Source organism: Lepisosteus oculatus, chromosome 1, assembly GCF_040954835.1.
Source record: "Lepisosteus oculatus isolate fLepOcu1 chromosome 1, fLepOcu1.hap2, whole genome shotgun sequence".
NCBI classification, from domain to species: domain Eukaryota; kingdom Metazoa; phylum Chordata; class Actinopteri; order Semionotiformes; family Lepisosteidae; genus Lepisosteus; species Lepisosteus oculatus.
Genome location: NC_090696.1, coordinates 70,016,777 through 70,042,749, shown reverse-complemented (window position 1 = coordinate 70,042,749; position 25,973 = coordinate 70,016,777). Strand labels below are relative to the sequence as shown.

General features: G+C 34.0%; 1 protein-coding gene across 13 annotated transcripts in view; it reads left to right on the top strand.

Annotated features, from left to right (window-relative positions):
* adgrl3.1 (adhesion G protein-coupled receptor L3.1) overlaps window positions 1-25,973 on the top strand; it is a 340,584-nt gene that overhangs the window by 171,798 nt on the left and 142,813 nt on the right. For 9 of the 13 annotated variants that reach the window (XM_069192126.1, XM_069192119.1, XM_069192122.1 and 6 more), the window contains exons 6-7: window positions 19,118-19,132; window positions 23,179-23,979. In XM_069192126.1, coding sequence (XP_069048227.1) covers window positions 19,118-19,132; window positions 23,179-23,979 — 816 coding nt within the window. The remainder of the gene's footprint in view (window positions 1-19,117; window positions 19,133-23,178; window positions 23,980-25,973) is intronic. The other 4 variants (XM_069192140.1, XM_069192148.1, XM_069192139.1 and 1 more) reach the window with 1 other exon arrangement.

The window sequence follows — 25,973 nt, the reverse complement described above, 5'->3', positions numbered from 1 at the left end:
TTTTATGAGTCAGTTTTTCTCAGGTTACATTTTCTATTAACAAGTAATTAGGAAAACAAAAAAACATACTTAGCACCATTATTGTTGTTATTAAATAATAATAATACTAGTCTGGTATGACTGTATTTTTTCAGCAAGTGTGCGTGTGAATGTGACAGGCAGTTTCCAGTTACGTTTGGGCTTTGCAGGTGTGGTGTACTGTATGTCCTTTCCACTCACAGCTCAAACCTCTTGAGGCTTTCTTCTTCCCTATGTGAGGATCACCTTTCAACATATCTCGTTTGCCCTATCTTTAAGTATTATTATTCTTTTCCTTCTTATTATTGGCAAAGTGACAGTGCTTATTGCTGCTTCAGTGATGGAATGTTAGAGGAAACGCATACACAGTGTTCCCACTTGTGTTGAGGGTGGACAAGGAATTGAAAGGAGGAAACAAGAAAGGAAGCAGATATCTGTATATCCAAGTAGTGCATGGACCTACTACTGATGTTGCTTTATTAATGGAAATAACAAAGCAAAAACAGTTTATTAAATTTCACTGGTGAAAAAATTGTATGGGTGTCATGGTGGTGCAGTTTTTAGCATTGCAGCTTCCAAGCACAAAGCTTGTGTGGGTTTCCACACTGCGTTCTCCGGTTTCCTACCACAGTCATAGACATACGGGTAGATTAATTGACTTTTGTGGACACTCACCCTGGTATGAGAGTGTCTGTGAGCCCGGTGATGAAATGGAATTCCATCTAGGGAGTATCCTGCCTTGTGCTTGTTGCTTTCTGGGATAGGCCTCGGATTCCCTGTGACCCTGTACTGGATAAAGTGGTTAGAAAATGGATGGATGGATGGGAAAGCCACACTAGCATGTTTAAAACACTATACGTCTTTGTTCCTTTTTCCTGTCACTCAGCTTAATCTTTTTCACTGGTTTCTCATTCTTGCATTCCCTTAAAATGTGCTTGTCCTAGCTTAATGCTCTGTTTCCACCCATCTGCAGACCATTGTCTTTCATGGTTTGAGCTCTCCTCCCACACCCCTTTCCTCACAACATCTTCAGCTCTGCAAATAGTCCAGGCTCTAGTTCTGATGCAGTAGCCATAGTTCTTACTTTCTACGCTTAAATATAAAGACATAATCTATGCTGATTGTAATACCATGTATGAAGAAAGACCTCTTCAGACCGGAAAATATTTCACTGGATGTGCCACTAATGAAAGGTCATATCAAATCTCTTAGTACAATCCTGTGACAGTAGAATATGTCTAAAATCATTACTGGGAGGTAATTCTGTGAATCATGTTAAATGCTGTATTTTTTATTTCCACTGGATTGAAATTACAGGCCTTTTTATGAATATGGGTCAGGTCATCTACAATTCATTACCTCTTTTGGTAGCATTTCTGATGCAGCATTTACTTCTCTAGGGTCATGCCCTTTGTCTGTGAAGCCCATATTGCAGAAATACATTTATTGAGATAAAATGAATAATAAATGCTCCATCAGTCATCATGTAAGGCAATGAATGAATGAATTACATTTAGAGATACCACTCTAGATTTTATAAGATTGTCCTCAATGCAATGCTGTGTCAAGGTTTTTGAAGGGATGTGCTGACATATTAATTAAAACAATGGATTGTGTGAGTAAAATGAATAATTTACTTTACTTTCTGTCACTGTGCATTAATAAAATTATAGCACAAAACCAGAGACAAAATAATTATATGTTGTCTAATCTGTCTGCTGTAGTTCAGTGCCCTACAACTCTTGCTAGTGTGTAGATCTGAAAAATACAGCCCAATTGAATGCTTTGCTAATGGTTTAACAAAATAAACTTGATGACCCCAAAATATCTATGTTTATTTTGGTACTTTTGGAAACATATATTTCCAGTTTTAATTTTAATATTGTAATTTTAATAGTACTGTAAATTAAAAGAATGCTTCTAACATGAGTATGCTATGTAAGGTTTTGCTGGGAAATAACCCTTCAATAATTGTCAACACAAATTTGACAGTATGAATGGAAATGTTTAAATCTAAATGGAATTTCTAACATAATCCAAAGACTAACAAAGGAACAGGAAAGCAGAAATCAGTCACAGGATGTGCAGTAAAGCATTTGACCCCGGTACAATGTTTTTAGTGAACTTGACAAAATGGGTTACATTGATAGGGCAGAAATCCAAAAGTGTTTCATTTAACCTGAGAGGTAGACTAACTGCTGTGCATTTTGTGGTATTGACTGCCCCCTACTCTGAAACCTGATCATTCAGAGCACAGCTACCACTTATTTTGAGTCTGTAGAACATGATTTCATGACTGGACTATTTCAACATGTGCCTTGAAATGAGCAGATGCTTTACTCTAATTAGAAAGCTACTAAAAGTAAACAAATATTTCTTATCATTACAAATCAGTGCTTTGCATTACTTATTACATGGAGTTTACACTGTATGTGGACACTTCTGTGTTTCATTCATTGCTCTTAAAATGTTTGATCAACTTCTACATTGTTGCCTACTTTGGCATTCAGATGTGTTGGATTTGTTTTATATACTACATTCAAAATAAAAAAGACAAGGTGCAAAGGTCTGATTTAGTACAGTAAAGAGTTTTTTTTTCTATTTCCTGAATGAATAGAAATAAAAGTATGTCTTTTATACATGCCCTTTGTAATAGAGTTGAAGGGATTGTCTTTCATTCCAATCAAAGAGACATTAAGTGCAGAGTGAGATAGGATTGCAACGATATTTTATCATATAAGAAGCAACAAGATTGCTTTAGAAACATTCAATTATAATATAACATATCTACCTGATAGGAGGCAAGACTACTGTATAGACAGATAAATTAAATAATGTAACTTTTAAACCTTCCTGAAGCCACAAGGAAAAAAGAATATGATATCTTTATAGTGTTTTATTGCTATTGGATTGCTTTAGAATTACCAGTAAAAGGAAAGGGCAGAAATCAGATGAAATGCAGGCTTATTTCATTTTTATAGGGTTGATTTTTTTCAATATCCAGTTGACTTCATAGTAATGAACACATATTGCAAGAATGCCTTTATTTTTACATTTTGTGTTTTGACTTTTAAAGATTTTGTCCTTTAATAGCTAATTTCATAGATAATGTTTGTGACTTTCAATTAAATGCTACCAATGAAGGTTTGTTTATAAAAAGAAAATGCTTGTAAAAGATGTGGATATTTGAAAAAAACATTTGAATATATTTTTTAGATAATCATATATTATTTAATGATAGTGTAGGTATTGATTGTGCCAGTCTATTTTCTTATCTAAAAACTTAATTAGCCTGGAAAATATTTACATATCTGATACAAATAAAAATTAAGACTTTACTATTACAGAAATGTGTTAATATCTAGATCGGGTGTTCTTGACTATTTTAACTGTGAAGGTAGCAAACTGTGGCCATTTTTAATGGCATATAGATCCTTTTCCTTTTTATGTTAGGAATTTAATGACCAAACAGTGTTTCTGTGTTTCATATTCACCTGATTAAATCTAATACAGGAAGTTGCCTCTTAGACACTTTAGATGATTCAGCTAGAACTGTGTCCTAGAAGACCTTTTGATGTATTTACAATATAATATGAAATAAAATCAATGACTGTTTAGTTTTAAAAACAGGTTAATTAATACATATATGTAGTTATACTGACATTGAGCTTTAATGGGAATGGTGTTTTGAGCGGAAATTTTCTTACCACTTCTTCCAATTCACAGTCTCAGAGAAACTGAACCCTATTCCAGAAAGCAACTGGTGAGAGGCAGGGAACACCCTGCCATCCATCACATGACAGACAGTCATGTCATACACACATGCATTCATATCATGGCCCAGGGCCAATCTTCCTAGAAGCCAATTAAAGTACCAGTATGTTTTTTTTTACTATAGGAGGAAACCCACCATAACATGGGGAGAACATACAAACTCCATGCATGTAGCACCCCACGTCCGGAATAATTGAACCCAGGATCTCTGTAGTGCTAACCACTACACCACTACACCACTCTGCCACTGTGCTACTGTAATGTATCTTAAAAACACTCATTTTTCTAAAGTAGGTTTGGGTGAATGGCTATAGTAGAGCATAATTTTAGTCTAAAGCTCTCTAACATCTTCAGGTGGCTAGTATTTTGGTAACGACTCCTTCATTCCTCAGTCTCCTTCAGTAGTGATGACATATAACATATATCAGTTGAAAAAGCAGATCCCACTGAAAATTTGTTGAAGCCTGTGCTTGAAACAAAATATTTATTTCTATTGCTTTATTATAAGGTTTCCAATTGCAGTTCTTTGAGTCCAGAGTGGCAGGTGTTTTAGGTATACTGTAGGTCTCCTTTGGTTCTGTGGGAAACAATATAAAAATGTGCACAGATTGAAGAATGTGCCAGAGTGAAACCTGGTCCAGAGAGTGCACAAATTATAGATGGATGGGCATGATGAACCATGACACTAACTATCATCTAGGAAATAAATGACATTTGGGAGTGTCTCTAATTGTGTCCTCTGTGGAGATTTCCATTAATAAAGCAGAGTAGCCAACCACAAGCAAGCATAAACACATATTAATACACAAAGGTGGCTACACAATCCTCTGATCAATGATGGGTCGAGAAGTGTATTCTACAGCTTGATAAATACTAAAGACAGTGTTTATGTCCAATTGGAGATATGAGCTAGCTGATTTTCCTGATGACCACAATACCAATGCAACTGATCACTTACTATTTTTAATGAACATTTATCCCTACTGAAGATGAAAACTGGTACTGTGTTCCTAGACCTAGCTGCTTGATGAGACAAAGAGCATACTGGTATTAGCATATTGGTCTGGTAAGACTAACAGTCTATTTTGTGAAACACAATTAATGTAAACAGCCACCTCCCTGGATTGAGCATTCACAGAAATTGAACTGCAGTACAAAATTTCTGCCACAGTAAAGTCTCAAATAAACTTGCTTAGCAAACGAGACAGCTCACTACAGCTCACAGACAGAGTGGCCAATCAGGTAGTATGAAGACAGGATAGGCGAGGAGAGGTGTGAAATGAACCCAACAATGAATAGAGAGAATTCTATTCATACCTGATTGGCTACTCTGTCTGTCCCCTGCTCCCACCACCAGCCCCTCCTCTCTCTCAGCTTTTGTTCTCTTGCTAAATTACCTTTGCTTACTGCCCTGCCTTTCTCACACCTGAAGAGGGCTCCACGGCTGAAACATTGTGTTTTCTTTCTTCTCTTTTCAGCATTGAATAAACTTATTACTTGTTCCCACACAGTAAAATATTTTGCAATGTCCTGTACAGTACTTATACTTTTTTCAGCTTTTGGCTCTATTTCTCTATTTGCTCTTTTTTTTGGGAGAATTGTAAAAGAAAAGAAATAAAAAACATGGACAGGAAAATTTATAGGCTTAAGTAATCCCCTGTAAAATATTAACAAGTTGTCTACTCCCTTAGAAAGTGGCATTGTGATGGGGTAATTATAGGATGGTAAAAAAAAAACTCCTTGTAAATGAGGACCCCTTCCAGACTCTGTCACAGACAGGCTGAATGATTTGAAAAACTAATAAGAAAACCAGCCACCCATTGAGAGCTTTTCTTCAGCAAAGAATCTTTACTTTGTATCCTGCTGACAACTCGGCTTTCTTCCGGGGCGTATGTTTCATCGGTATTCTGGCCAGAAATCTGTTTATCCAGGAAAAGTTACTGGTTTCCTTTTCAATATTCTTTCAACAGAATCCCAACAAGACAAAACTTCAATTACATTGCTCCCTCTTTGACAGCAAGACTGAATAAAAGCAGAAACAGTGGGAGGTCTGATTTGGATGCCTTTTGTCTTTTATATGTTCTTTATTACTATGAGGTTTTGTATTATCTCAATCAACAATGTTATTTATTAAGGCAAATGGTGACCCACAGCGACTAGGCTGCAAAATGTTTGAAAAGTACATATCAGAAAGACACATGGAACTATGAAATAATACTAAATTAACAGCATATTTAGCTTTACATCATGTCTTCTTAAGATAGTGATCGTATCCTAATTATGTTTGTCCAACTGCCTGCTTCTATCAGTGCATCATAGATAAATCTTCAATTGTTCTGTATATATCACTTTTTTTATTAATATCCAAAGTATGAGAATTACAGTTATTTAGACTTCAGGGCTTATTTTGGTCTTTTCATTACTTTTTACACTTTACAATCATAATGAAATATTTCCTAAAGATTAGTATTTTGAATTCCCAATGACCTGGAATGCTCCTGGAGTTTCACAGATAAAAAAGGAAATCAATATGAGTCTGCCATTACCAGCAAAAACTGTTTTTTAAAGCCACCTGAGTTATTCTGCGAGGTCTTGAGTGCCAATTCTGAAGTTTTTCATCAAAAGTCCTGTTTTTTCAGTTACTCCCAGTTGATTATAATGTTTTCTTTTACTAATTAAAAAGCAGATTATCATGCTGTATAGCAAATTGTATCACCTTCATCTAAATAATGAATATATAATAATACAATTTTTTAAAATTATGTTTTTCTAAATTAGTATCTTTAATTAACTGATGGTTTTGCAGTATGAATTTGGTATAATACTGTACATTCAGATGTGAAATTCATTTCTGTGAATAGGCAGGTGTATCAACTGCCACATGTACGACTCTTTTAAATACAGGCCAATTCCCATGTACTGTGTTGAAGCCTAAGGCACAACGATAGTATAATATGATACTAGAAGGATATAAAATTGGGAAAGAATTAAGCCATATAATTCTAGATTTACTTCGATTAAAACTGTTCTTCCATATTATGCTATCTTCAATCCAAGATAGAATCATATTCCATGTTATGTTGATTTATTTTGTTACAGATTTGCTGCAAAATGTTAAGTTACTGAACATCAAAACTTAAACTAAAATAACCTGTCACACTAAATTACAATGTAAATAATTATACATATACTGTACACTTAATTTAGATTAAATTTAAAGGTCTTATAACATTTTTATTTCTTCCAATGTCCAGGTATATTATTCTAATCCCATAAATATGGGTAGTTTTATTGATGTTTCATGTTCCCGATGGTTACCAAATACAGTCAGAGAGAAATATAAATAATCAAAATGGTAGATGGGTTCCAAAATGTGTATGGTATTTGTAAGCTTTAATGTTGCTGCATTCTCAGGTTCAAAACAATTCAAAATGCCAGTTTTGTAATGCCCTTTCCCTGCATTGGCAGACACCAGTTAAAACAAAGGTGAGGTTTAAAGCCTAAAATTCTAAAATATAAACCCTTAGAAACCTAAAATGAAAATGTCAGTCCCTAGAGAAGAGCTTTTACCCACCACGTGCAAATCTAAATCTAAAATATTATTGTGGTGCCCTTTATCTCTTCACTGTTAAAAACAATCAAGATTTGTAAGTGGTGCCAGTATAAGGATATACCTTACATAGGTAAAGTGAATATGGAAGGTTTGTGAATAGCCTTCACTAAATAAACTTCCTTGCAAAAGCAAAATAACTCTGCAAATCCAGCATGTTCCTCAGTGACACTAATGGAGCATGCAGGGTGAGATAGTGCTCACACTGAGGTGACATGGTCAGAGCTCTTCATTATTCACATATCCACACTTGTACTTCAGCATGTCCTTCAAGTATTGCTTGATAAAGCTCGATAAAGAAGCGGTGACTGTAACTGATCACAGTTTACAGGGGACTAGTATGAGGAATGAAAATAAAATCTCTAGTGATTTTAATGATCTTTTTTCTATTCTCTTGAGTAATTCTCTTCAGCGGGAAGAATGCATTAATTTTTATTATATCACCTTGAAAAAAAAACACAGTTGGTAGAGTGAACCCAGAGAATCTTGCTCTTAGAACAGTGTTTTTGGTATGGAGGATTGGGTTTTGTCCCCATGTACCTTTTTCAAACTTCTTCTACGCCCCGTAAGATTTCTTCTGTTTGTATACTATAGAAAGTGGGCCTTGTATCAAACCCCTTGTTCCATATCAGTAAGTCTTACAATGTTTTTGTGTCAAGGACTAATAATTCAGTAATGGTTGTCACTGTGTCAGATTGAAGCTGAACTCACCTAACTTGTGTCCCGACTGCTTTGTCTGTGTAGCTCACATCCTGCTTTCTGTGAGATTTAGCCTTAGACCCATCCTGTGAAAACCAAGATAGCATGAAGGTGACAAAGATGCAACTCCTAATCTTAATTAAAGATCACAGATAGGCAAATGTGTAATGTCCATGAGGTCACAGGAGCTTGGAAAGTAGTGGATGGTCAATGCAAACTGAATGGAAGGATGGTGTATTGATATAAGCCAATAGGGGTCCCAAACAAAAAAACTGTAAACTTTTTTCTTTGTACATTTTTCTTAATTTGTTTATTAAACCACCCGGGCCACTGCTTTCTAGTCTTTGATTTGCTTACTCTTGGGGTTAAATTTCTTCTCTGCCTCAAGCAGTATATCTTTAAACTGCTGCTATCCGTTCTCCAGTGATTCCTTACTTTATCTCACTTATCCCATTCTACTTTTAAGTGCTTTGTCATCTTTTTGTAGCATGCTTCCTTAAAATTGTAAATTATAAACATTTTCTCTGGACTCTACCTGTAAAGTTTATAAATATACCTCAAAGCGAGACATGTTGCGATGATTTCTCTAACCCCTGTTTTCCTCTCTCTGGATTGTTTGTAAAGACTAGATTAGTACATCCCGTCCATTTAATAGGTGTTCTGACAAGCAAAGAATGAAATTATTCACGTCTACTTGTGTCAGTTTCTGAAATCTCTGATGTTTTTCCCCAATTTATGTGACGGAAATTAATATCTCCCATGCTAACCACGTCTTTAAGCAGCGTTGATCTTGATCTTAGATCTAAATCTGAGAAACTAAGAGGCTAAGCAAGGAAGAGCCTAGTCAATATAATGTGTTGGAAAACCTCCAAGGAAAACTAAGATGCTGTGGCAACTGGTGTTGGCAGACCGGAAGATGACACGCTTCACTCTTTATTTGTCCTAGTACGATTACAGGGCACACTGTTCTGTAGGAGGTGTCATCCTTACTGTATGATTTTAAAAGGCTGCTGCTTGTCAATCATGTGGATGTTGCCTTTCAGTGGTAGATGAAGTGAACCTTCTCTTAGGTGTAAGACACTTTGAGATCCCTTGGGATGAAAAGCAAATTAATTATTATTCAGTTTACCTATATGTAGCAGATCTCTCTTTTTTTTTCTTGCTTCACAGCTGCTCCATTATCTGTCCAATGTCTCATTCATCCTTATTCTGTTATCTTATTTATAGTGGTAGAGTTTCTACAGGGACTTACAACTTGTCTCCTTCTAATCTGTTGTGGTGACTTAGTGCAACTATAGCTTGCAGCTTGGCTGCTTTCCCTTCTACTTAGAGCTAGTGTACTAAAATTATTTATTAAGGTAAAAGAAAACATAAGACAACAGATAGTAAAGGGTTTTGTGTGTTAAATAGTGAAGGTGTGACTTTTCTTTAAATCTTTACTAATTATGGAAAACAAAAAAATAAAAAAGTCCTAAAAAACAAAATGATGCTAATGAAACACATTCCAGAGAAGGGAGTCAGTCACACCAACAGTACACCTTTGTGATGAAATGTGCAATAGAAACACAAAGAATTACTAAGTATCAAGTTAAGGTTTATTCCATGCTGATAAGAGAAGTAAAGAAACACAACATTTTGGCTGTGGAGTCTTCTTCAGGTGTGTTCCTTTGCAGCCTGTGCATGCTGACACAGCTACTTACTTGAACTTCTTCAAGGAATTATTTTACTTCATAAATGAATAGCAAAAATGTTCTTGAATGTCCTTTGTTATAAATTCTCCATCTAAAGAGAAACTGCACAGGACACTGATTGGCCCATCAAGAAGCATGTGTAGTTATTATGTATTAAGTGTCATATGTATATTTAAATTTCACTGCAATAGCAGTCTTAGACTGTGTCCCAATATGCTCATTGCAGTTCTGTGTCCTTCGTATGTACGTTTTCGCAAGGTCTTAGGGTGTCCCATTTCTTAATCTGTGTTTCACAGGGGTGCTCACGATCACAAACAATGCACCCTTAATGCTTCCTTCTCTGAAGTCCACATCAGAGCGGACTTCTCTGAAGGGAATTACCCTCGATTCATTCTCTAACCTATCAAAGAGGAGAGAAGATGCCATGAACAATAAAATATTCAGGTGGTACTGGGACAGATTATATGATTTGCTTTTAGTAATAGAAAGCTTTGAATAAACAGAGCCTGGTATTGCTGGTTTTCCTTAGTTTACTTACACCGTTTTGAGTAAAGCCTGCTCAACATGAATGAACAGGAAACGAAATTCAATTTCATCAAGCTGCAAGGAGAGAATGAAAAATTATTTAAAGAAATATCTGCCGACATGCACTTAACCGCTGAAAAAGCAGCATCAACAACAGAAAGCATGTTAACCGTGAGCCGTGTAACCAGCAAGTGACGTCACGCGAGGGTGTCCTATTACACTTTTTATAACGATGTGTCCTTGAATACTCGTGCCCTTGAAGTCCACACTTGCGCAACATCACAGAAGTGCGGATTTGAAGGAAGGGCTTAGGGCTTAGTGTGACAGTTGGGATACAGCCTAAAACCCGGGTGTTCTAATGGGTCTGAACGTTTTTAGGAAAACGCTGAATTGGAACTGGTGTCTCTGAAAAGAACTAGTTTGCAATTAAAGATTTATGGAATTTAATAATAAAAGGAATACTAGTCTGGCACTAGCAGCAGCAACTCAGGTGGAATGTCATGTAAAACAAGAGAATTCTGCAATATAGACTGAGCAGTTGCTTTTAACTCCTACAAAAATCACAAGAGCATACAAAGTTCATCCTGTTCAGGAGTTAATAGTCATCTAAAGTGTCAGCTAGACCCTTAGCAATAAATACTGAATCTGGTAAAAAAGAAAAACTGAAAAGCTATTTTTTATATGATAAAAATTGACTTGCTGTTTTTTTGCAGTCAAAGTGAGCTGAGGATGATTGAAGATACTAGTGATGGGATATGAAAGTATTTTTATTACTTTTTTCCTTTTGTTACAATGACTTATGTGTTCAGTTTTCATTTACATTTTTTTCTCACACAGAATCACAGTGTTTCAATAAATATATGTGACAATTGAATTTATGGGGATCATTAGCTATATTAACAAAATATCATTTTCTGCTGTTCTTTGTTTATATACATATCTTTATTATAAATGTTTAAATATAGCTTTTTACAATCACTTTTACAAGCTTATTGGTCTTTTTTTATTCAGTTGCATTGGTGTGTAAAAATGATATTTCTAAATTCTCAGTATGCACTATATACTGTATATATGATTTTTTGGAGTAGGTTTTTTTCTAATTTAGAAATATGAAATTCAGAAAAGTCACAAACAGCTTTATTAAAAAGTCTTAATAATGTTTTCAGTCGATCATCTTTGTTCTTTTATGGTATTCATATGTATGTACACTAAAACTCACACTGTCATATGGGGGTACAAATGGTAAATTTCATGGAAGTTGTCCTAGGCAAGTAGAAATATATGCATGGAGGATTATATCATTTAAAACTGCTATGAAATTTTCACTTCTAGCAATAGAGGGTAAAATCAGTCAAAAGGCAGTGAACAGCTTTGAAAACTGAAAACTGAAGAGCACGATCCAGGTGAAAGTCTAAGACAAGGTGGCTGATTGGCTGACAACTTGTCAGAGGACAGAAAATGTTTGCTGTTCCAATGGCTCCAAAAAGTGGGATGTGATCAAACTTAAAGTAATAATTAAGATTCACAAAGAAAGGTATTTGGTTTAGATTAAACAAAGTTGATTTTTCTCTTCTTGATTTTCAGACCACAATCCACTAATACAGAAAAAAAGATTGTAGCTATATAAGCACATAATCAGAGGGCACAAAGAAGAAAAAATGCAACTAAGAGAAAGCCATTCAGTCAATAGTGTTGATTTGGTTTCTAGCAGTAAATTAATCTTAAAATCTCATCCCACCACTTGAATGATCACAAAGTGTTAGCTTCAGTAACATGGCTTGACAGCACACCTACTGTACATCTTTTTGTGTGAAGATGTGCTCCCTATTTAAGTCCTAAATATCTCCTTAGAATTTTCTTTCAAGAGTCCTTGTATGAGTTTATACATTGACCCTGAAGTAGTGCCCTTTTCAGTCTATCAGTGCATTTGAGAAGATTTTGAGAACTCAAAACTCAACTAGATCAAAGAAAGAGAGTTCATTTAGCCTGTCTTGTTTGCAATATTGAAATCAGGAATATTTGGTCTCTTCTTCATTGAACTGTTTCTTGCATTGCAATAATATGGTAAGCAAAACCTACTAAATGGGGTATTTGTATTGATTTGAATAGTTGTTACATAAGATTTAAAATTCCACATTTTTCTTTTAAGCTAAGAAAACAGCTTAAAGAGAAAACAGGTCGTTTGCTAAGTAGCACTAACGTAAATAAAATATGATTCATTCTATATATTCTGCTTCAAATATAATTATATTAAAATTACCATTGTGTAAATTAACATTGTGTACATATCTTGAAGAACCTGTCCATTATTTAGTGCTCATGTTTCATCCCTCAATACGTAAAATAAACACTTAAATGCAAATACAGCCCTCAATGCATAATTCATGTCACTGTTAAATAAAACTCAAAATGATTATGCCATGTACATTTTTGGAAAACAGAGGCATGACATGACTTTAACAATTAATTAACCAAAAATTAATATATAATGAACTAGAAAATCAAACTATGCATTTGTACTACAGTATGAGGTACAGTATCAGAATACATTTATCACCTGGTTTATTACAAAACATGCAGGGTAGCCAGTAATTAAAAGGACAAAACTGACATGTACTGCTTTTATCATTAAAGAATTTCATAGGACAAAGTGCTGAATAACAGGTTCTAATCCTCTAGTGCAGTAACCATTCTTATCAGAGGATATGATGTGTAACATTGCCTAAAACCTCATTTAGGATGCTTCACAGGGCAGCAAAAATCATTGGCAGCAAAAATGTTTTTATAGCACAGTGAATATGTAATTGCAAAGGAAGGGCATGATTACCAATGTTGTATAAATTATGATGTTCTAGGTGAACTAGGGCATGTGAAAACGGCTTTCTTAATAGCTATATGTGAAAGTATAATCTATCAGGTCTTGTTCTTTACAGTTGCATTCATAGAATGAGGCGTTTCAAACCTTGAGTGCTGAAACTACTGGTCTAATTGGTAATTTGGCACTTCAGGGCCTTCATGTGGCCACCAGCTTTAATGCAGAATCCTGATGTGTCACATTACTAATAAGGCTGTCTAGGATAACCTTGGCAGATGTTCAGATCTGATAGAGAATATCTGAAATACGTCTACATTTATTATGCAGGTTTTAAGAGTCTGAAATAGAAAACTAAATAATATTAAACAGTTTTTGCTCTACTCATTTGTCACTTGAATAGGAAGAATATACTAGCTTGTATATTTCTTTTTCTGATATCTCACATGTGCCATTGGATCCAGTATAAAACACTGTACCTGTCACATGAGCAGTCTCCAAGATCATTAGGACTTGTAGATCATTATGTACTGTAGCTGAATTAATCATAGCTAAGGATTGTGGTCGTGTTCTTGCATATCCTTAGGCAAATCACATGTTTTATAACCTTCTAACTTGAGTAATTAATTAAAGTGGAGCCATTTTCAGTTTCCTTACAAATGCAGATAATGTGTCCCATTTAGTGAGAAATGTGCATTTGAAGTCTTTGATAATAGGATTTATTTTTTATTATTTAACAATGCTCATTTTTAGCAAATCTAAAGATACAAATCCATATAGCACATACAATATAATACTTAATAATTACCTTGTAGCCAAGATATTACATTTTCACCTGTCCTGTCATCCCACAGTTATACCTGTTTTTTGGTAGATGAGTGATGTTGCTTTTTGATCCTTTGATGTATGCTGTTATTCTGGAAAGCTTTTGATACTGTGAAGTCTAAACCTCCTACTGCAATGCGTGGAAAAAGTGGAGGTTCATTGATACTTCTTGTCATTGACAGCATCGCTAACATAAACTAATTTTTTAGTCTCAACTTTTGTAAATTAGATGTTGGTCCAACTTACTCAGGACACTCCACAGTGTTCTGTGCTTGGACCCTTACTATTTAGTGTTTACATGCTGCCTCTTTGTAAACCATCATGAACTTTGGTTTCACAACCCTGCTGTTGACACTCAGATTTACTGTAAAATAAAAACAGTGTGTAAAAAATAAAACAGTATGAAAATATGATATAAAAGTATTTAGCAATAATTGTTACTGTAATGTCTGTTGGATGTAACTATTGCTTATTTGTAGGTTACATATTTCAATTCTTTTCATTTCATTCTATTTCTATGCAAATTAAGAGCACCTAACTAGCCCTTAAGTAAGCAAGGAGACAGCAGGACAGAATCACATTACAGGGACGATGTGTAAGAATCTTCTCATTTAAATGACTTTTTATTTCTCTGTGCTTCATGGGCAAGCACTACATTTAGACCTTCTACCACGTCACTTATAATGAAAATCAGTTGTACAAGAAAAATTATTTGAGACTGCCTGAATGATCCAGAAGTGACCTTGGTCTTAGATTGCTGATTTGATTTTCAGAGAGCCATAACATTAGAACCTGAAAGCAACCACTGGAACCATTATAGACTTACTTGTGATAACCTATAAATGCGGTTCTGGGAACCTTAATGAATACTTTTAGACATTGTTCCTTCTCATAAACTATTATTTATCTCTATATGTTGTTGCTTTCTTTCTATGAATGCAGAACATAATATGCTGCAGTTTGGGTTAAAACATACCAAGCAACAATTTGATTGTTTCCTTGCTTGAGGCAAATCCCAGGTGTGAAATTGCAAAACCTCATCATTTATTTATTCAGCATTTCTTTTGTTCAATGAGGTCCAATTTAAGATAGTTTAGGCGGAGAGACTTCATATGCCTCCGATCATTAGATGGACTTTAGGCACCAGACTAAATATTTATCCTAGAGATTTGCTGAATAGTTACAGTTTTAAAAGTTTCTGCTTCTGAAGAATATTGCACGGAGAGATGTTTTTGAAAGTTGTACTCTCTGACCATGGTGGCATGTGTTTCTTGGTCAGTTGTTACCCGAATATAATGTCATTGTTGAGGTTTCCTTAAGTTTTTTCTTACTTTTTTGTATCCAATGACTAATATCAGGGTTCTCATATTCTGTGTTTTTATATGAAAGTATACATCTGTTGCATGCTGGTTCTGCCCTGAGAGATAAAAAGTATTGAATTCATACTTTCAGAATACATCTTTTCATTATCCTGGATTGGTGCAGAAAAAAATCAGTAAAGATCAGAAGATCAGTAAAATATTGTTGTACAGTTGAAAGTTTTTGAGAAACCCCTTTCAATACTTTGTGATTTGATCAAGCCAATGGTGATTACTGCACAATATAAATATTGCTTCCTACTTAATATTAAAATTTACATTGAATTATTCTGCACTACTATCCATTTACCGTTCCATTCATTTATTATTAGAAAGCTGGTTATCTTTTTGAAGGTTATGGCCATTTGGAGTCCATCCCAGAAGCACAGGGCACAAGCTGGTAATTCGTGGAAACTTTTTCCAAAAAGGTGTAACTAAATCAGCCAGTTTTAAGAGAGCATTTCAGGATGATAGAGTAAAGGGTATTATTCAAGCTGTTGTTCAGAGAAAAAAGCCATTATGAAAATTATTGTCCCAAGACTCATTACTATTAGCATTTCACACATTACACAATTGAGTGCTTGACATTATGAATTCAAGTTCTCAGTGAATTGTTGTTTGGAAACGCCTTTCTAGTTTTATATCCAATAATAGTGTTTTGAAGGGTTTCTCATTTAAAAAAAAAAACTATCTCTCCTTAAATCCCCATCATGAACCGAATTCTTTTTTCTGTTTTACACTGGAGGAAGAGAACAGTCAAAACATTTATTTGATGTAGATCCTTTGAAACAGAAGGAGTTCTGGTGTAACAGAGTTATAGCTGGAGTATATTAAGCAGATTTTTACCCTAGTTGTTATTTGGGTAGCTTTTCTTTAGTGCCTTAATGCAAGTATGCAAATAATTGACAAGGCATCGACAAAATAATCCCAGTAGTCTTCAGAATCAGCAATGAAACTTAAACCAGAGGACATAACTGGAATATATGAATGTGCATTTAAAACTGAGAATAGTAGGCTCTTCTTTATGTAAAGGAAGGAATTTACTTGACACTACCAGCTATATTGCTTAAGCCTATACCCTCACTTATTCAATAAGATCCTCTTTTCAGTTGGCTGCTAAACACCTAGTGCTCTAGATGGGCCAAATAACCTCTTCTCATTTGTAACAGTTTTTTTTTATTTCAGGTATGGTTTTCTTTTGTGTATTTAGATTTTTTTTTTTTCATTCATAGAGGTTTATTGGTTCATTTGGCTTTCATTGCAGTGTAATAGCCCAAGGACAACTGTATTTCTAACATATTATTTTTGAAGCCGTTAACAACCAATTATCTGTGCCATTTCTGAAAGTTAATAATAGATTAAGGTGATTTAGTACTATAGAAATTATGTTTTCTCCCTGGACAGCTAGATTTTATTCAAAAATCCATTCTAAAGTTTGAATTTTTTTTTTACTGTGAACTGAAATTTCAGGTGTTTTTAGGGAAGAACTGTTTGGAAGTGAAGGTTTTAACATAATAGTCAAATCCTGTACTGTATACTAAATAAATGAAAAAAATGCTAACATTGCAAGAAAGAAGATTGGTCTTATTTAAAACTAGGAAGTGCTTTGTGAAAACAACAATGAATTACCAGCATCCCTTTTTTGGTGCACTATAGCAATTTATTTGATAATATTTTCTAAAAAATGTTTTCCAAAGAGGGAAGCTGGAGCAGTATTTTTATCAGTTCTGAGAATTAGTTATTTACTAAAATTAAATTTATCATCTCTTATTAAAGGATTAGATGATTAAAGCAGAGACAGATGTCTGTAAAATTCTTTTTAAAATGTTGTTGATTTTTCATAAGAGGAATATGTTCCTTTTTTGTTTCAGCTCTGAGAACTACAGAAAAGACTATTTTTATAACTACACATTTCATGACACACATAATATACTGTATGTGTAGATATTGAGCCATAACTAAAAATAGAAAAGCAACTAACTTCTTATATGCCATTGTACATGTTAATTTATGTTAATTTATCTTTTCCAGTAGTTAAGATGTATGCCATATTATTGATGTGATCAAAAAGAATAACAGCAGATCTGAACAAGTGATGAAATGAATTTAAAGTTGTGTGACGGTGTCAGAAAGACAGATTAACAGGTGGGAGAACAGATTTCTGTCAGTTTCTTAAATAATGTTATCTCAACGGGAACAAAGGGCATTAGGTAAGTACTGTAAGTGACTGCTGGCTCACATGTGCTGTTTATCTTTTTACAGAATCTCAAGATATAAATAATGAAAACACAAACACAAAATGTTGGATCTTAAAAGAAATTTAGAATGAGAACCAAAATGTGCAGAATTTACTTTCCTAATTTTCAATTTCACACAATACTGCCTGACTGAAGAATAAATACATTCTCTTTTTAAATTTCTGCAAAGTATTCTACATGTGAGATGATATTGCCAGTCAGCCAAATTCTGTTGGAAGCCTTGTTGTGTCTCAGTATGATATTTCTGAAAGTGTGTGTTTTTATTGACTAGTGTTGATGTTCCAATATGGTGAAGAGTGATTTGATTATGATTTTATTCTGATATTCTGGCAAGGGGATCCTGAACAATTGTACTCTGGGGATTAATGAAACTAAGAAAGTGTGTGTACTTGTTCAATGCATTTAGAAAATGAAAAAATAAAATGCTTTTCTTAATTTTATTGCATCACATCATGAACAGGTAATGACTTTAAAAATATGCACTGTTAAAAAATCTTTGATAGTCTGCACAGCTGTGCATAATTAGATAGAATAATGGATTTTTAACTTGATGAATGACATTGTACTGTACTTAAAGAATCACCCTCCTTTAATGAAAGAAGCAGACTGGTCTGGAACGATCTTAACTCACTGACTACAACTGTATAAAAGTTCAAAACAAATGACAAAACTAAACAGATGATTGGCTCAATTGATACAGGCATACAGTAGGTACTCTAGACATTACTATTTTAAGACTAACCTACTGTATTAGTCTCATTTAAAAGACCAGACAAGTCTTAAGCTGCATTGGCACCTACAGGTACGTGCTTAAATTTGTGCCATTAAGAGTCACATCACTATTCCAGTTGTGTTAACTCTCTTAAAGACAATGTGGAGCCAAACAGGGTGAATGTCTCTCAAATATGTCTAAGAAGAAGGTGCACTGTCCTAATTCTTCCTTGTGTTGGCACAGGGTCATAATATTAAGCCAGGTAGATTAACAAGATATCCAAAATATCAATAAATACATGTTTAATGTTGAACCGATGAAGTTTTGGATGCTTTGGGCCTTATATTCAAAATACTCTCAAAATACAGGAACATAAATCCCTGTTGTGTTTTAAATATAAAGCTCAATATTTGTAAAAGCAAATAATGTTCTCATTTGTTTCTGAAATGTTGGGTGATGATATTATATTGTAACAATACAGCAGTGTCAAATGAAATTAGCAATTTAGAAGTTTATTTCTTGTGACAAAATAAATATTGTACCTCATATTATTTTAGATATAGTGTGAACTGCAATTATTAAAGACTATGATGAATTTACACACTGCATGGTATTTCTTTTCTACACAAATCAATATGTAAGAATCTTTGAATTGCCAGGATATACAATTCTTTTAGAAAGGCTGCTATCGCTACATCCTAGATGTGATAATAAGGTTGGGGTTAAAAGTAATATTCACTTGGTAGGATAAATATAAGTCTTTTACCATTATTGCATCATTAATCTATTCTCTTTTCTCTCTTTCCTCCTTATCTCTCTACAATGCCTAAAATAGAAGTGGAACAAAAAGGTAATTAAATACCTTTCAAACTACATACTTATTTTTCTATGTGGTTAAGTTACTTGAGCGCTTTATCAGATAATGGACTGAGTTCCTTATTAGTCCTGTCACGCCTATTTGTTTTTAATGTCTTTTTCTCTTTTGCTGCTGAGTATGCACTATTCTCTACTCTTGTCAGTGGTCACAATGAGCTTAAGGCACTTTATTTCAGTGTGGCAGACAGCAGGATAACTGTGTCTTACAAAAGAGAACAAATTGTTGTAATAAAAAAACATAACAATTGAACTAGAGTGGTGTCTTGCTGTCTCATAGGTCTGTATACTGTAGATCTGGATCTGACCGCATGCATTTATTGTTCTGTCCAATTATATTGGAGTTTGCAGTTGGGAAATACAAACCTTGTATGGATACATGCGTTGCGTCATGTACACAATATTATTAAATACTGTGTATGATTTTTTTAAAAATATATAATAACCACGTGTTGACTTTTCTGTGAAGAATGGTATCATTTCAGCCTTCCCTAGGAGAAGTGTTTATTGTTGTTATCAGAATAAAACATAGATTTTACATTTAGATCTTGCTTTTATCTAAATCAGTGTATTTTTAAAACTATTGATGAACCATGAAAAATAACTATAATGCAAAAGTAGAGCAGAATAAACAAAAAGATGTACTGTTATCTGATGTAATTTGATTTATTTAGAGCTCATAAATTGTTATGTTCCTCTTGAACATATCTAACTAGACACAACATTATACAGACAGCATGAGGTAATCAAATAGAACCATCATCTGATCCACTGGCAAAGGACAATTTGAACAATGAAATTAGCTTTTGACAAATGCTTCATATGTACTGTGCATTTTTATGCATTTCTATATTCGTAGGCATGCATACCATTTCTGCAATAAAATAAAATGCCTAGGCTACTTGACTCTGAATTATTTTGAAATTATTTTATGACCTTCTCTGACAAAGTCAAAATGCACAAAAACACTGGGTTTGATACTATATTTTAAATTTAAGACTACAGACTACATATTCTGTCAGAAAGATAAGACATGGTACCATGGTCTGTATCTGAATGCTGAAAAATATTCCTTCCATATAGTTATAAATATAAATAACAATACATGGAGTTGATTAAACCCCCACAAATGTATGCATTTAATTGCCATTTTTAGCAAATCTAGACAAACAGTATTTAAACTAATCAATAACAGTTATTGAGAGTGTCATTACAGTTACATTGGTGCTTTCTAACTTAAGAGAACTACATTTCACCATGCACATATACAATGTGGCTATATGTGATAGTAATATTAATGTGGTAGTATTCAAATCAGAATTCCATTCCAATGTCACACAAACAATCTGATCACTCACACTGGCAATTGCGTCTTTATTTCCTCATCATTATTCCTGTGAATAATGCACCCAGTAGCAAAAGTGCTAATTGAACCATTTTCTGTAAATTAAGCTGTCCTCTTATGAATTTATGAAGCACATTGCCATCTTTTTTTGCTTCTCTTTATTCTGGTTTTCGTTCTAATAATCATTTCTGTCATTTTCTCCTCCACACATGTTTGGATAGAATTCTATACCATCTGTTTCTTCAAAAGTGCCTGTCATTTTAGTCACATCCCTCTACTTTAAAAGACTTTCAAAGTGCTTGCTTTCAGTGTTACTGTTGAGTCAAGATTGATATAGTTGAAGCAAGTCAACAGGACCTCTCTAGGTATTATTTATGTGGTAGTAAACTACGTGTTTAATCTTAAAGGATTACAGAACACTAATGTTTCCTACCAACATTATTATTATTTACTTCACCTGTCTGACGTGATACACGTTCCACTGCTCTCTAAATACTGTATATATATATTCCCAGCAGAATCAAAATAGCTTTCATATTTTTATTGAAGTTACCAGAACCTTAAATCACATGGGGATGGAAGACAATTGCATTTTTCATTTAATTTCTTCCCTGTATCAGGTCAGACAGAAGAAATGCCTTCCTCTACTGCATCTCTGATGTGATGCTTTGCACTTTGAATTCCTCAGCAAGTAAACTGATGCTGGCCTTTTCCTAGCCTTTTACTTGTTAATTTGTCATCATTCCTCTATTTTTTTTTAATTATTAGTCATATAAGTTACAGTGTATGATAAATATAAAATGTTCCAGTGAACACTCAATAATGATCAGTAATAAATCTCATTATCTAAGTAGTAAACATCTGAAAATACATTAAGTAACACATTTGTTATAAAAATATGTTTTTCTGCAGTCCTTTGAGGTATTGACTTTTTTGCCTGAAAATAGTTTGTCTTTAAGTAGATTGTTTACTACATCTGAAATCTCTAAGATTTCCACTCCATAGATGAGTTCTACATTAGTCTTTGTAGAATTTATCCAGCTGAGAATTTAAAATGAAACATTTAAAATGATTTCCCTAAACATACAGCAATTTGTATTTTGATCCCCCAAAGAGATTTTTTAATTTAAACTTTTGCAGTATGAATCATCATGAGTTCCAAGCCACCGTTAATTTTGAATTTATATACTGTACAGTATAGATATCACAGAAATACACAGCGCAGTTTCATTTTTTAATGTATTCACAGAATCAAGGGAAAAAAATGGACTAATCTTTTTAAAAAATCCTCAAGATTACTGTAAGAACTCTATTGAAAAAAAAGCACTTTAATTTGTGGTTTGTAGCTTTAAACTTGTTCTTTGATAAGAAAGATGAGATGAAATGTAGACTGTAAAATTAAATAATTTCTCACTTTAGTGCTCTTAGAGCTGGAGAAAACATAATGCAATCTAATAATAGTGAAAGCTGTGATTAGACAGTATAGTTCTGAAGCTGCATGTAGTGCTTCTACACACTATTGTAATCATCCTTTCAAAGTTTCCCATCACTACTTAATAAAATGTGTTGTAATTTATACCTACAGTATACAGATGGGATATGTTGTTTATTGCCCTTATGACCTTACTTACAATAAAATATTTGAAAGGTTGTATTTGAAAGCCATGCTCTTCTGACAGCTGAAATATAATCATTGCCTCCATAAAATCAATACCAGTTAATTACGGGTAACAGGTTAATGTGTGAAATGGCATCTAATATATTTTTTATTGTTTCTTTGATTGTTCCTGTTTTTTCCTTATTATTCATTGTGAAAAAAACAACATAATCTACCACAACCTCCAGTTTTTTTTTTACTTAAACAAGACACATTTAAAGTATCTGGACTGCTGAAATACCAATATATTCAGTGTTCATACATAGAACAGTGGGCCAGTTGGCTCCTCAGTTAAGCCTATCTTTGAAGAAAGCTTAACTGTACTTCCTAAAGGTTTTTTTTTATTTTAATGCAAATAAAATGGATCTAAGACTTGAAGTGATGTGTTACCAGATAATTGAACGTTTATCTACTATAGGTTCCAGTGTCTGTTACTTTTTGTTTAATTTTCTACATGATTTATTCATATCTTGTACTGTATCTTACAGAGCCTTTACATCCTTTAAAAATTCACAATTGAGATAACTTGAAAGGTTAATGTCAATGTCTGTTTTCCTATGGAAAACATATTTTCCCTCAACATCCAGATCCTAATAAAATTAGAAAAAAAGTAGATCTCTATATTGTGTATTCCATTATCATAGCATTTGCAGCATGTTTTCAGACTTTGGATGTATAGTACTCTCATTTGTTTTTGATACTTTTTTTTTCATTCATAAATGTACATAAAGGCAAAAAATACCATCAGTAAACAGTACAGTAATGGAAAAAACAAGACTTTTCCCTATTTGCAGACTGCACAAAATCAAAATAAAAGCAATTTAACTTTCCTGTGCAAATAATGATAGATGCACAGTTAGTTTGTTAAAACATGAGTCATCATCATAAGACATGTCAGTGAGATTTCAACCATGAAAGAATAATGTGTAATGTGCTTTCAAAAACTTCATATTACTTTTGATTTCCCAAAGAAAATTAACCTTTTCCCTTCATTATTTCTTGTTTACCTCAACTCTTTCAGTTTTCCTGTGTCCTGGCTTGCTGAGGGGGGTATATCAGAGTGAGCACCTTTTTGAATCAGACCACCAGTCAGGAGCTTGGTGTAAGGACCCCCTCCAGGCATCCGACAAGATCTACTATATGCCCTGGACACCCTACAGGACAGACACACTTACAGAATATTCTTCCAAGGAAGACTTTATTGCAGGAAGGCCTACCACAACATACAAGCTTCCACATCGTGTGGATGGAACAGGCTTTGTGGTCTACGATGGTGCCCTCTTCTTCAACAAGGAGCGCACGCGCAACATTGTCAAGTTTGACCTCCGCACACGCATCAAGAGTGGCGAGGCCATCATTGCCAGTGCCAACTACCATGACACCTCTCCCTACCGATGGGGAGGTAAATCTGACATTGACCTCGCAGTGGATGAGAATGGGCTCTGGGTCATTTATGCCACAGAACAGAACAATGGAAAGATAGTCATCAGCCAACTGAACCCATACACTCTGCGGATTGAGGGAACCTGGGACACAGCTTATGATAAAAGGTCTGCCTCTAATGCATTCATGATCTGTGGTATTCTGTATGTGGTTAAGTCTGTCTATGAAGATGATGACAATGAAGCCACTGGAAATAAGATTGACTACATCTACAATACTGAGCTCAGCAAAGATGGATACCTCGACATACCCTTTCCCAACTCATACCAGTATATTGCAGCAGTGGATTACAATCCAAGAGACAACTTGCTCTATGTCTGGAACAACTACCATGTGGTGAAATACTCGCTGGATTTTGGAGCACTGGACAACAGACCAGGTATGTACAGTTGATATGTTTGCATGCATATACTGTAGAGGTGGAGGAGCTTAGTTAGTGGGTTACTGCATTTCTAAATTAATTCTACAGGAGCTAAATGGAATTTAAGATTATTATAAGGTATGATTGAAAGCTTGCATCCATGCCTTAAATGTCCCAGAAGTACATAGCAGGTCATAAAAGCTTTAAAAAAGTCTCCTATGTATATCAGATCAAGGCAGTGGCATGAATGAATCATGTAAACATTTCTTGAAGACAGGAAATGTGAGAACTTTATATTTGTGATATTTTCTAGCACAGTATCATTATGTTCAACTGTCAATTGAAAGACTTGGGATAATAATATAGTGCAATGGAGAAGGGAACATCTTGTTCATCTTTAAAAAAAAAAACTCCTCTGCAACAGTATTAAGGATCTTCAAGAAATATGAACATTCTAATAATCATGTCACTAGAAGTGTCTCAAGTCTTTAATGGAAATGACAGCCATATTTTTTACACTTATTAAATATCTGTTCTGAAATGTTGTCATATTTTTACACTCGCATTTCTGATTAGACATATGTCTCCGTGAACAACTTACATAAAGATTCTTAGGTTTGCAATTGTGCACTTCAGTGGTGATTTATAAATCTTTATTCTTTCAACTCTATTTTTTGTTGTACTTTTTTAGTAAGCTATCATTGTTTATACATTTCCACTTTTTTTAGTATCTTTTGGGGATGTAGGGTACATCTAAGGCTAATAACAGGACATACATATACAATAAAATTAAGGAAGCACATATTAATTGAGGCTTTTTTTCTTTTCCTTGGAAAATAAATATATTTCGAGTACATGATACTATACATAAGTTAATTCAGGTGTAAGTTGTGCTTTCAGAGTTTGGTTGTCTGCTGCAGTTACTGTATTTGTGTTTATCCTAAAACTGTGTCAATTAGAAGATCTTTTTTGTTATGCAATTTGAATCTGTCTTTTACAGTCTGGTTTTCTGTATTGACCCTTATAATTAACCGGGGTAAAAGACATCTCGTGTAAAGGGATAGCATCTTTCCTGTTGGTAAGATAGGAATTGAATCTGCCCTTCGTAAAAGAAGATAGGAAAATTCCCAAGAGCATGAAGCTATTTGCTGAGTGTAATTGGTTCACTGTGCCTTTTAAGAATGAATGCAGTTCGTCTCATGCTCTATTAAATGATGGTGTATTAAACAATGCTTTTACATTCATTTGGGAGTTGCACTACAAGAAATTATCTAAAGAATGCTCTGTAAACTTTGTTTTCAACGATCACCCTTTGAATAATGGACCATTCAACCCCAGGGGATCGTCAGCCAGTATCCATTGATATTCGATGAATTGACCTGCAAAGTAATATTAAGAAAAGGAAAGGAAAAAATACAGTTAGCTTAAGTTAAGTTAGCTTAGGACATGCAGCTTTGTTCTACATTAAGTTGCTAATTAAGCAATTTCACCAGATAGTCTAATCATACTCTTGATGTTCTTTTCCACTTGAATAATATTTTTTTATTATTATAAACTACATAGATCTAAATAAAGAAAATGTTTTAATTGAAATTGCTAAATTAGAAAATATCTATAATTTTCTTCTGCTCTAAAAAATAGCGGTCATGAAATATACAATTTTAATAGCTAATCATTATTCTGCATTTTAGATATGTGCAGAATTTTAAAGTATACCATCGATATTTTGGTATATTTTCAGTAAATATGAGAGTGAGGTTTCTTTTGAGAATAATTAATGTATAACCTCTACACTGTATAAACACATCTATAATTAAAAAACCTACAGTATGTATCTCTGCAACTGGCAACATATATGTATATACAGTATATGAGTACATACTATAGAGAAATCATCTTAAACACCTTAAAGTTCCTGCTACCCAGTGTAGTTTCCTGCAACTCATAATCTTATATTAAACCTATACAGTGTATATTTTTACTACTAGTGTGCATCATTTTACAATTATCAA